The 12,942-nt window shown below is 43.9% G+C and overlaps 1 protein-coding gene across 1 annotated transcript; it reads left to right on the plus strand.

Moving 5' to 3' along the window:
- Positions 1-3,542: 3,542 nt before the first annotated feature.
- LOC125769379 (acetyl-coenzyme A synthetase) lies at positions 3,543-12,696 on the plus strand. The gene is made up of 7 exons (XM_049438081.1): positions 3,543-4,599; positions 9,364-9,559; positions 9,661-9,894; positions 9,968-10,431; positions 10,504-10,672; positions 10,742-10,931; positions 11,004-12,696. Exons 1-7 carry the CDS (start codon positions 4,286-4,288, stop codon positions 11,444-11,446), a joined length of 2,010 nt encoding a protein of 669 aa, XP_049294038.1. The 5' UTR covers positions 3,543-4,285; the 3' UTR covers positions 11,447-12,696.
- The last annotated feature ends 246 nt before the right edge of the window (positions 12,697-12,942 follow it).

Here is a 12,942-nt window from a genome sequence, read left to right on the forward strand (position 1 = left end):
GCTGTTCAACCGTTCACATTTGAACATTGTTGTAAACGATATATTTGAAATGATTTTATTTTACGTTCTAAATATTAATTGTTATTTGATAATAATTTGCTTGCTCCAGATTCAATTTTAGCATCAAAAGGATCACTATAGTAAAGTATATAGATACTACATATATACACTTTATCTAGATATGTAAATGAACTTGATATTCTAGGGACTATTATCCGTGGAAATCGTTTAACCGGCATCAGTCCGGTCGCGAACACAATAGTGATGGGTAAATCCGATAAAAAAACGGAATCGCTTCCGAATGACTCCATACATTTTGGAAGCGGCTCCGGAAGGTAGGTGCAGTACTCCGAATTCGGAACCGTCCGGAACCGCCCGGAGCCGTCCGGAGCCGCCTAATCGGCAGCCGGAGCCGTCGGAATCGTCGGAGCCGCCGGAGCCGTCGGAGCCGCCGGAGCCGTCCGGAGCCGTCGAAGCCGCTAGTTGGCAATGATATAACCTAGATTATTGCACTATTAGCAACATAAGCATAAAAAAATAAAGCAATCTTTATTTAAAAAAATTAAAAAAATAAAGTGCTAGCAATAATTAGCGGCTCCGGAAGGTTCCGGACGGCTCCGGCTGCCGACTAGGCGGCTCCGGACGGTTCTGAGCGGAATCGTGGTTTTAACCTAGCCGGAATCGGAGCCGGAGTTGCTATGCTCGGAAGCGGTTCGGAGCCGTGGGTGCGATTCCGAGAACCCATCACTAGAACACACCGTATAATCGACGTTCTACTGTATTTTTTTCCTACGCGTATACATTGTTTTAGGACATGCTCTTGTAGCGATAGTTAAGCTCACTTATTTCTGTATACGCCTAAAGGTATGCAATTGCTTTTCTTCTACTAAACTATTGAACTGTTAGCCTGTCAGCGACACCCACACAGACAGTAGTGCAAGGATGTACCATCAATGAATAAATGATACGAACAAAGTACTACTGCGAAAACCGAAAACCGATTCGTTCGAAATGAGAAAACAAAATATGCAGACCGCATAACAATGGAACGTCTCTCGCTCGTTGTGTATCTGTCTCTCTCTCTTTTACTTGTGTGTTTTTTTAAATTTTGTTCTTCAAACGAGATCTCGTAATATTGTTGAAAAATTGTTCCGTGTTTGGCAACGATCGTTTTTTGTGTGAATTAAATGAAATGAAATGAATTTCCGTGCATCATGATCTGAGATTGTAGGCATAGCAACAAAGTGGGTTCTTGCCTTACGTGATAATGAAATCGTACACCACACGAAAAAAGCAAGGTCAAATGTAGAACGGGCAGCATATACAGCTGTAGAACTGAATGGAATCTGTTTTTTTTAATATCATTTCCTTTACTGTCAATGGCGCTACACCTGTTTCTGCCTGTATGGGTAAATGTTGGAATTATTCCAGTCGGCAACATGACACCCTGACACAGTCCAAGGCAGCATGACTTTGGCTCAGGTCAGCATCGTAGTGCATGCAAAGGACACACCTCTCACACACATCACAGATCAGCCGGCATCGGCCTGCTGTTTTGCAATTGTATTGCACCATGCCCCAGGAATCCCGTCTCCGACCTGCATCTTTTCCTTGCCTTGATTATACATCACAATCGGCATTCCGGAATCAACGCGCGTTGACCTCCAAAAGATTAGCGCAAAAAAAGGTTCGCTTGTCATTCGACACCACCATCGTCAAAGCATTGCTCGCTGATAGCACATGTTTGCGGCATGCGATCATTGCAGTCAGCCGTGCGTTGCGAACGGACAGAGCAACACAGCGGGGACTGTTTGCCTGTGACGTCATCACAACGTCATCGTCGTTTGCTGCGGTCCGTCTGGTGTGGGAAGATTGCAGGAACTGAGCCAGACACGCGCGCACGCCCAGCTCTCCCATTGGCTGGGAACGCAATCGAACGATGCGGTCACGCAACGCACACTCAACGCGATGCCAGAAGAAGCACGCGGGAAAAGAAAAGATGGTTCTAACAATGATCAGATGGCTGCGGATGGATGATCGTTTTGCGTTAAAAAAATTTGTCTTCTTTTTTGTGTGAGCGTGTCTGATCGTGGTTTGTGTTCTGTTTCGAGCATGATCACGATGCTAGAAGCATGGGGAGGAAATAAAGTGATCGTATGTTGTGACCCAATGCACTGATTATGATGCTTGGTTTTTGCTGTTGCATTTTGTAGTCGAAAGTAGTGTAACAAAATAATATTCTAAGCCAATACATTTATTTAGTTTTTAAATACATTTCCTTACAATTCATATTTTTTACAACTTTTTCGTTACAATAAGAACATTCAATAACTTCATTTATTGACTTTTAGGTCACATCAGAATAATTTTAAATAATCTTCTCAATTTTGTCTGCAAATATTTATCACCCAAGGTAGCTTGCACTGTCAACTTTGAAACGAACTCAATTAGTCAACAGACGTTCCAAAGGTCACAAAGAAGGTTTCCTGTAAAACTGACTGTCGAAATGATGCATCATCGATAAATATACGACGCTTATCAGTGTACCGAACCGCATCGGTTCACTTTTCGAAAAAGCACCTAAAATGGGACAGCTTGTGTGTGATATCAACTGGACAAAGCAGATGTGTAGCAATTAGACGACCCTCGGACAAGGGTGTGTATGCTACGTACCGCCAGCTCATTACTAAACGTTATTTCATGATTAATTCTACGCCCCACTTCCTACATGTTGGCGAAATTGTGCTGCGAGTAATAGTAAAAAAAAAATCGGCTCTACCGGGTTAAGCCGGTAACACCGATGGCACTATGCAACTTGACCGAATTTTGACGAAATCCAGTCCGCTGACAAAGTGCTTGCGTTTGCGTATATGTTGGCCGTTGCCCTCAGAGGTCGACTCACCTGCGAAACACACACGCCAGTAAGCCAGTGAGCAATGTGGCGAAGGGAAAGCCAGATGGTAACAATGACAATGAAAGACAGGAAGGAAACAAAAAAGATATGCCACGAATGGTGTTATCTCTAGTGCGATTGCTTTCGGTGAGTGAGGCAAACAATCGAACCACGATTACAATATTGCACGAGAATTTTCTATCGAAGACGCAATAATGACCCTTAATTACGCACTTTACAAGCATTCTAATGATCGACCAAAGTGGAACCTGTTGCATCGTTGAATGGTTTTGCTGCGCGAGAAAAGTACATCGGATCTGATTTACTACAGCTTCCTTCCTTGCTGTCAAAAAAAAAAACAAATCCCGTTCCGTACGAATAGCAAATAGCCAAACCGATTCAACCTATACGCAAAGGACAAGACAGCGTGCCAAACGATAAACAAAACAACGCGCACACCCGCGTACGGGCGAAAAAGGGATGCACGATGCGTTAGAGAGCGTTTAGATAAAGCGCATGCGAAAGAGCGCGACAATACCATCGCAAACCTTTTCTCCCTAGAACGAACGCACGCAATGTGAACATGCGATGTGGTGCTGCAAGTGTATGCGTTACCGCGGTGTACGCGATTTCCGTATAACGCTCTCAGTGTGCCGCATGGTAACGCTCATTCATTGTAAGCAGCTCAAACCGTTCGCTTCGTGGAAGCTGCCGGTACGTAGCATCGTGTGCGCGTAGTGTTTTGATCCTTCCAAACAAACGCGATAAATAAAAGAAAAGATACAAAAAACAGATTGTGATACCAGAAACGTGAAAATTAGTCCCGCAGTAGGCTTAGTGAAATTGTTGCTCTCTGTCTCTCGACGTCTTTTTTTGGGGTGAAAATTACGCACCATTTTCGTGAGAGCGAGAGTATGGAGTGAGACAAAAACAACAACAAAAAGCTACTAACCCCTCAACAGTGACAGAAATCATATGCGCGCAGTACCGAACGAAAACAACGTGTGACCATAGTGGCTGGTGTATTGTGAACCTTTCTCACCTTGCCTCTTCGCTTGGCGTGTTTGGCGCGTGTGTTCGTGTGCATAACAAAACGGTCTACTTCGATGAGTGTGAGTGGAAAAGTGGAAAATTCTCTCTGCGTGAGGAACGAATTTTTGCAACAACGCGGTCAGTCGTCTGTGTGAAACGAAACCCGAAACTGTCAAGGTGTCAAGTCAGTCCGTTCCGTTCCCGTAGGTGAGGACACCTCCAAAGATACCTCGGGCAGCTTATATACCTTATCCAGTGTGGTTTAGCAAATCGTACCGCACCTTCACTAGAATAGTGGTGAACGCATCGAGTGTTTGTGTTTTTCGAAGTTGAACCAGTGACCCTACATTACCCGTAACCATGCCATCGGAACCGGAAAAGGTTTTCAATCCACATTCGGATGTCGCCAGCAAGGCGTACATCAACAGTATGCAGCAGTACCAGGAGTTTTACCAGCAGTCGTTGGAAAATCCGGCCCAGTTTTGGTCGAATGTGGCCAAACAATTTCACTGGGAAACGCCGTACGATCCGAAGAACTTTTTCTCGTACAACTTCGACATCTCCAAGGGACCCATCTTCGTCAAGTGGATGGAGGGTGCCTCAACGAACATTTGCTACAATTTGCTGGATCGAAATGTAAAGAATGGGCTCGGCGACACCGTTGCATACTACTGGTAAGAATAGGTTCCGAATGAGTCATATGCGATAAGGATTTGAACACCGCGAGTCCTTGCAGATTATGTAACTCGCAGCCAACTTTGGTTGTAATCCTGCACACCAGCGTTTACATGCAGTTTGTAGTAGACGAGCGAGATGGACTGTTCGTTTTGTGTGCTTGAAGAGTGCAGCAGAACGTAAGAGCACGAGTAGAACGCGTATAGCGAATGAAGATGCTTTGTTTCGAGTCCTTCGGAAGTGTGTGAAGGATGCGCATACACGGTCTATGGGGTGCAACACCCAATTGATGGAGCAAACGAGCAAGCGGAAGGGAAAGCAAAACCGAAGGTCGAACCTGTGGGGTAGACTAACCACAAAAAGAACACGAGCCATTGCAGGAACGAAAGAACACCTGCAGGCTTACGTCAATTTGATTCATCGATTTTTTCACTCGTTTGTTGTGCTCCTTGGCCGCGAGTTCTTTGGGAATTTTCGGGCACAAAAAAAATCTATCGGCGTATTACGTGCACAGCAGTGGTTTCGTTGTTGCCCGGTGGTATGTTCGATAATTGAACCACCTCAACCTGAACTGCCATTTGCGTAGGTTTGGATTTCCGCAGGACTTGCAAAACCTGCAAACACGGCGAAGTTATCGAACCGAATGGGTACCGTATCGGGGCGGATTGACCGCACCGTTCGGTTACAAGAGCGTCAAATGAATAATGGAAGGAACGCGGTGTTAATTCAGGTCGATTTAATTCGCTCTCCTCCGCACGTTGAGGTCAAGCGTGATACCGTACCTCCGTATGCGGCCAACGAAGCACCCCATGGTGGAGGTGCCTTTCGTTTGAACTGCTGCAGCACTGAACACAAAAACAGTGGATGCGAAAGTTCAAGTCAGAGGCATACACCAGGCCTGTGACGGTTTTTATCGACATAGGGCTATTACTTGTGAAAAGAAAAGTACTAGCACCAACCAACTATACTATCACTGTCGCGACATGAAGTCCGTTTGCATGAGCTGTGTGCTCTACATATTTCCTCGTATGTAACTGGCCAAACGAGAGAGCTTCCGGACATTCTAGAAGCAATTCCACAACCAGTACTTCCATTCTCGTCCAAATGTGTATCCAGATATATAAGAAAAAGTATCCAATCCAGACAACATGTAAACTGAAGGCTAATGGTTAAAAATAGACTTCTTCTGTTACATTCACCGAATCTTTGAACTTGCGGCTTTACTTCCTATTGGTTCTTGTTGCACCAGTTCACTGAGGTCGCCAAGTTCTATCGCTGCATAAAGTGTGGCAAATTGCATCCTTCAAAATGTACCAACAACAGAACAAGATAGCAGCAACTGCAAGGTGATACTCGTGCAAATGCACGATGCAAAAGTTATGCATTCTTCGCGTGGAGGAAGTAGAACAAAAAGAAACACTCCGCACGTGCATTGCTGAGGGGGTTACCGTGGCCATCAATAGTACACGATTTTCAGAACTGCTAGAACCAATAACGAGATACAGGTACAATCAACAGGTGAATGGAAAAAGGCATTCAGCATAAATTTTAACGTACTTCGTACTTAATCCGTCTTAGGAATTCTCTCATCCGTGAGTCGTGCAGCTGCTTGTCGCGTAAATGCGCACGTACACACGAAATCAAACTGGATTGAGCTGATTGTTAAAGTAAATACACCAACGATCGATAGAATACCACCCGCTGTGAGTGGTTCTCAGGGAAAGTGGAAATAGACAAGCGGTTCAATTTGCTAACAAGCCGATTATCAGGGCTATTATGAAACGCAAACATCTTTTCAAACGTCACACAAAGTTGCCTTTCGTATTATGACTTTCCGTTTGGCTCTCCGTTTGGCACATTCAGACGCAAAGTGGGTAAAGAGACTAGGTGGGCTTATCCCTAACGATTTGACACCTGCGCTGTAGAAAAATGAATTAAAATTTGACGTTTGTGGGTTCGATTTTTTGTCAATGTATGTGTGCGAATCATTCGGAGTGTGCTGTGTGTGTGAGTGAAAATATACGTATCACAATCGAACCCATAAACGTCAAATTTGTTTTCAATATGTCTACCGCGTCAAAGCTATAAGCCCACCTAGTCTCTTTACCCACTTTGTTCAGACGTTTCAAAAATCAATGATAACTTGATGACAAACGGAAAGTAAAAAATTTGCATTACCTGTGCCAAACGGAAACCCCGTTAGAGAGAAAATTTTCCGTCAGCCGAAAGCAACGGAAAGTACAATTTTCTTGAGAATTGATTATAAAAAAGTGAATACGGAGGTGTCCAGTTCTTTTGTAACTCATTATTAACACGACATACTACAGTGGGGATAAGATTTGCGACTTCAAAACTCAAATTTTGTTAAAAAATCATACAGTTGCTTCTCTCGACGAACTGCTATTTTGAATTTTGTTTATGGTTTTCATCTTGACAGATTGATTGATCCAAGAAAGAAGTCGATGAAGCTTTCATCGACTCCAACGAGCAACCATAATGCAAATTTGCTTTCCGTTTGAATTGTGACTTTCCGTTTGTGAAATTTCCGTTTGCGTTTCATAATAGCCCTGTATGAGCGTCTGTCGTGGACGTTGAGTGTGCCGGAAGCAAGATTTGATGAAGCATTGACGTTTATTGCTTCGTTTATTCACAGTTACGTAAAGCTTCAAAATTCGCAACAACAAAAAACTCGTTTTTTCATTTGCTTACTTTTGCTCCACTATTTGCGTCACCTGCGATGTTTATTTGTTGATCGTGTGTAGTTAATTTGCTGCTGGCACACTTGCTGTGGAGGTGGAATTATGCCTCGTTCTGCCGAAGCTTTCAACAAACAACCATCTCACGTTCATCTCAAGCTTATAAAATTCAAACTTGCAACAACAAAATTTTTTTTTGGCCGAATAGGAATATGGGATAAGAAAAGACTATGAAAAAAATTTAACACCAAACAAGGTCATGGTAGTGCGCCACACAGACGGGGGAACCGGTATGGTAACGCTTGAATGCCATCGGCAAAACATCAAGCGCAAGTACTGCTTCTTCACCGTGGAGAAGAACGCGCAAAAACCGAATTAAGCACGTGACCGCGAATGTTAGAAGAATGATAATGGCAGAAGTACACACTCAGCATTTCAAAACCAAGTGCCACCATCCTGCCGTCACTCGACTTAATGTAGTGCAGGGAGGGTGAGTCCTCTACGAGATGCTGGTGGTGTATTTTATAAACCTTCACACTGACGATATCTTTTTAGAATGGCCTTTTTTTAATTATTGGAGACTTCCTTTTAATAGCAAATAATAGCTTTATTACAAAAAACACGTGTCGTTACGGTGTTGTTTAGGTGTAAACATTTTAGAATGAAATATTCATCACCTGCCTGTCGGATGGTAGTTTTTTTTTAAAAGGGTAGTGATTTATTTTTATAACTCCAGTCGGTGTAATCGAGCAATACTTTTCCCTTGGTGTGTGATGGAGCTTTGCCATTGAACGGAACCGCTATTTTCCTTCGCATGCACACCACGAACGTGATTACGTGATTATGGTCAATTTGTGCAATTTTTTGTATCGTTTTCTTCTGTTTGTGTTTTTCTACCCTCGTCCGATCCAAACACTATGTTATCTGTCCATTATCTGTTAATTGTTAAATCATACGACACGGACATCTGGAATCAGTAAGCGGTGGTCTTTTGGTTTGCAGTTGTTGGCTGTTGTGTAAGGGAGTCTGTTACCAATTGCCTTGTTCAACCTTGCCTGACCATCAGTTTGACCCCCACTCCGTAGATTACGGCCGAATCAGCAATGGATGCGATTCGAGACACTCTAAAATGGATGTGTGTGTGTGTGATTAGCTTTCTTTTATTGATCGCAATAAACGCACTTTCGGTGGTATGATTTAGTGATTGCAACGCCGGTAGCGATCACTTGTACACAATAGCACTTATTAGCTATCCAACCGCTTATCCTGAAGTTCTATTACTACAAAAATCTAATACAAAAATCTAATAATAAAATGAGACAAGGAATAAACGCAATGAAGCTTAATGTTATGTCCCGAATGAAGCTTAATGTAATTAAATTGAGGTTTGAATATAAATTTTAAAAATATGTTCAGCTGTTGTTCTTTTATTTAATACTGGTTGAAGTTGGTCAGTAGTCAGATTTAGGATAAATTTAACGTTCTATTGAGAATAATCCAAATTTTAGTAATTGAGCTCTTGATATACACATCTTGATATACACAAGATACCAAAGGACTGACAACAGTTCCATAGGGCTGTGTAGTGCGTCCGAACAATAGAGTCGCTGACGTCAAACACACCTTTCCGCCCGTTCGTTTTGATTTTGCATAAACGAAAAAGTTCCAGCAATAGAACAACACTTCATTCCGGCAAAGGGAAACAAACAAAACTCCTGCTGGGGTACGTTAACGTTAAACCACACCGAAACGATTGACGTTGGTAACGCTTGTCAAACAATGTCCGGTCAACACGCGTACCTTGTTTCCCCCTGATCGCGACGTTGGCTAATCGAGATTTGCAGCAAGGTCAGCGGGACATAAAATATCTCCCGTTCCCGGTGCCAAGTTTTCAAACACTTACGGTGTGCAAATTATCAAAGTTCAGCCAGTCAACCTCTTCAATGCCTTAACAACATGACCAGTTTGAACTGGAAATTGAAACTTCTTATCATAACTACACTGCATGTCTGGATGATGACTGATGTACTTTTCTCCGTGACTTTCTCCGTGACCTCGTTTCTCTAGGGAAGGAAATCACCCGGATGACTACAGTCGGCTGACGTACAGGAAGCTGTTGGAGGAAGTGTGCCGTTTTGCGAACGTGCTGAAGAGCCATGGCGTACAGAAGGGTGACCGGGTATCGATCTACATGCCCATGACCATGGAGCTGCCGGTTGCTATGCTGGCGTGTGCGAGAATCGGTGCCGTTCACTCGATTGTGGTAAGAACATGAGACAGCTGGGGATAACTGAAATATACAAAAAAGGAATACTCGCACAACCTTCTGATACAATTCCTTTCTATTTTGACTTTGACTTCCAGTTTGCCGGCTTCTCGTCTGATTCGTTGGCGGAACGTATGCACGACTGTCAGGCGAAGGTGTTGATCACCGCCGACGGTGCCTGGCGTGGTGAGAAAATCCTTCAGCTGAAGGATATCTGTGATACTGCAATGGACAAGGCGGAAGAGCTCGGCCATCATGTGCAGACCTGTATCGTAGTGTCGCACATCAACCGTGTCACACCCGGCAAAGAAGATTGGGACGGTTCGTTTGATGTAGGTAGCAGAGAGATGGTTACTAAAATCAAACGGCTTCACTAACCCTTTTTGATCGCTGTATGCATTGTAGACTCCCTGGAGGGATGGACGTGACTTCTGGTGGCATCAGGAGATGGAAGAGGCAGAGCCGGCATGCTATCCCGAGTGGATGTCAGCGGAAGATCCACTCTTTATGCTGTACACTAGTGGTTCTACTGGAAAACCAAAAGGCGTGCTGCATACCACGGCCGGCTATTTGTTGTACGCGGCTACGACGTTTAAAATCGTGTTCGACTACAAACCGCTCGATATTTACTGGTGCACGGCTGACATTGGTTGGATAACCGGACACACGTACGTTCTGTATGGTCCGTTGGCAAATGGTGCTACCTCGGTCATGTTTGAAGGTACACCATTCTTCCCCGATACGGATCGTTACTGGGAGATTATCGACAAGTATAAGGTGACACAGTTCTACACTGCACCAACCGCCATTCGTTCGCTGATGAAGTTTGGTGACGAGCCGGTGTTGAAACATGATCTTTCTACGTTGAGGTAAAGAAAAATGGGATAGCTTTCGTGCGATAATGATACTTAACCAAACGTCCTTTCCTATCGTGGCTACAGAGTTTTGGGGAGTGTCGGTGAGCCGATCAATCCGGAAGCGTGGCTTTGGTACTATCGCGTGATCGGCAAGGAACGTTGCTCGATTGTGGATACCTTCTGGCAGACGGAAACAGGTGGACATGTCATCACGCCACTACCAGGAGCAACACCGATGAAACCGGGCTCTGCCGTACGTATTATCTTGGCATGTCGAGCTTGATGGTAGAAATTAATTGAACTGATCTTCCGGATATTACAGTCGTTCCCGTTCTTTGGTGTGAAACCAACACTGCTAGACGAAAGTGGCACGGAAATCAAAGGCGAAGGTGAAGGATACCTCGTGTTTTCGCAACCTTGGCCGGGAATGATGCGCACCCTGTTTAACAATCATCCACGCTATGAGTCGACATATTTTTCAAAGTTTAATGGTTACTACTGCACGGGTGATGGTAAGTAATAGAAATGATCAACGACATCCAGAAAAGAATGAGCCATTAATTGTTCTGTCTTTTTCTCCAAAGGTGCTCGTCGTGATGCGGACGGCTATTACTGGGTAACTGGGCGTGTGGACGATATGCTGAACGTGTCTGGGCATCTGATGTCCACTTCGGAAGTCGAATCGGTGTTGACCGAGCATCCACGTGTTTCGGAAGCAGCTGTCGTTTCACGGCCACATCCAGTCAAGGGTGAATGTTTGTACTGTTTCATCACACCGAACCAGAACGAAGCGTTCGATAAAACACTAATCAGTGAGCTAAAGGTGCTGGTGCGGGAACGCATCGGTCCGTTTGCCCAGCCAGATGTTATTCAGCATGCGCCGGGTTTACCGAAAACTCGGTCCGGGAAGATTATGCGACGAGTACTGCGCAAGGTGGCAATCAACGATCGTGATGTAGGCGACACATCCACCTTGGCGGACGAAGCGATCATCGAACAATTGTTTGCAAATCGGCCTACAAACTAAACGACACCGAAAATCATTAATGCAACCGTTCGTTGCAGATCGTCGTCGTCGTCGTCGTTGTCGATGATGCTATAGTTCTAAGCAAAGGGTGCAGAGTTTCGATGGGAATGGAACTCACATCGATTGTTTTAGGTATCTCACTGGAAAGGATAAGTTTCTGTCGGCTTTTTCTGTACCATAACCTACCTGCACATTACACCGAAAGGGACAAATACGCATACAACTTACGCATACGCATATCGAAAACTAATGCTGGACATCGGGGAACAAATGGAAAACAGAGCAACAAAGCAAGACGCGCAGATAGCGAAAAGCATCCTTGAAATTCGAGAATACGTGCATTTGGGGTAGTGAAAACAAATGGCATGGTGCAGGAATACCATGCATACAAAACCACACGCAGCAGCTCGAATTTATCGCGCGAAGGTACCGAACGATGGTATCGGAAAACAAATCTTCCCACCAGTGGGAGATCGTAAGGATTTCAGTGCTGTAGCTTTAAGAGATGCCAGGTGGGAAGACGGTTAGATTGGCTCTGGTTGATCTGATTGGATGAAACATACTTTAAGTAGCTGTTATTGCATTCTAACATATTTAAGGCTATATTTGTTTTAGTATTAAATGTTTGCTAGAGCCACGGTGCTCATCTGTGCTGGGTGGAACTATCTGCCGCTTCTCGTTTGTTGGCAATCTCAAAATGGAAAGCAAATGCTTCACTTTTAAATTAATTTTGCATCGATTAAATCCAGTCACAAGAAATGTTACACTGTTAGACAACGAGAAAAGCGGGAATATTTAGACGAGAGAGACAGAAGGGCGAAAGTGTTATCAGAAAACCTATTTAGAAAAGGGTTAGGAATGTCGCAGAGCGATGTTTTGGGAAGAGACACACAAAAACTAGGTCAGTGTGGAGAATGCGAAGCATACTATGAGTTAATGAGAAAGTGCACGAATACATACAGCCACACAAGAACATTTTCCTTTTCCTCATACTCCTTTTCCCATCCTCCCACACACACACACGTACGTTATCGTAAGATGATAGCATTTCTTCCTTTTTTCCCAGTGTGTAGTTTCTACCGCCATACTATACATACCAATCGCGGAAGAGATAGAGAGAGCGAGTAATACCATGGATATTCAGTTAATCATTTTTATTATTTTCACTGCTTTTATTTTTCGCTTATAAGTTTTACCACAAATAAACACTCACAACGCTTGTCTATGGCACCGTACCTATACACTTGAAACCGAAACCATCCTCCATCATTATGTACACATGTCACTCACGTGTTATTAACCATCTCAGCCACAGATTCGATGACGATTCCATTGAGCTCTACCGCAAGCGTCTGGCAAGGGCGTTACCAATAGATCGCCCGAAGGACGAACAGGAAAAAAGTAACTAAATCAACACATATCATTTTCCTCTTACCATGAATTTCCTGGTGGGAGGAAAACTAAAACCATTTGTAGAATTAAAGAAATTTATGCCA

The sequence above is a fragment of the Anopheles funestus genome, chromosome 3RL (assembly GCF_943734845.2).
Source record: "Anopheles funestus chromosome 3RL, idAnoFuneDA-416_04, whole genome shotgun sequence".
In the NCBI taxonomy this organism is placed as follows: domain Eukaryota; kingdom Metazoa; phylum Arthropoda; class Insecta; order Diptera; family Culicidae; genus Anopheles; species Anopheles funestus.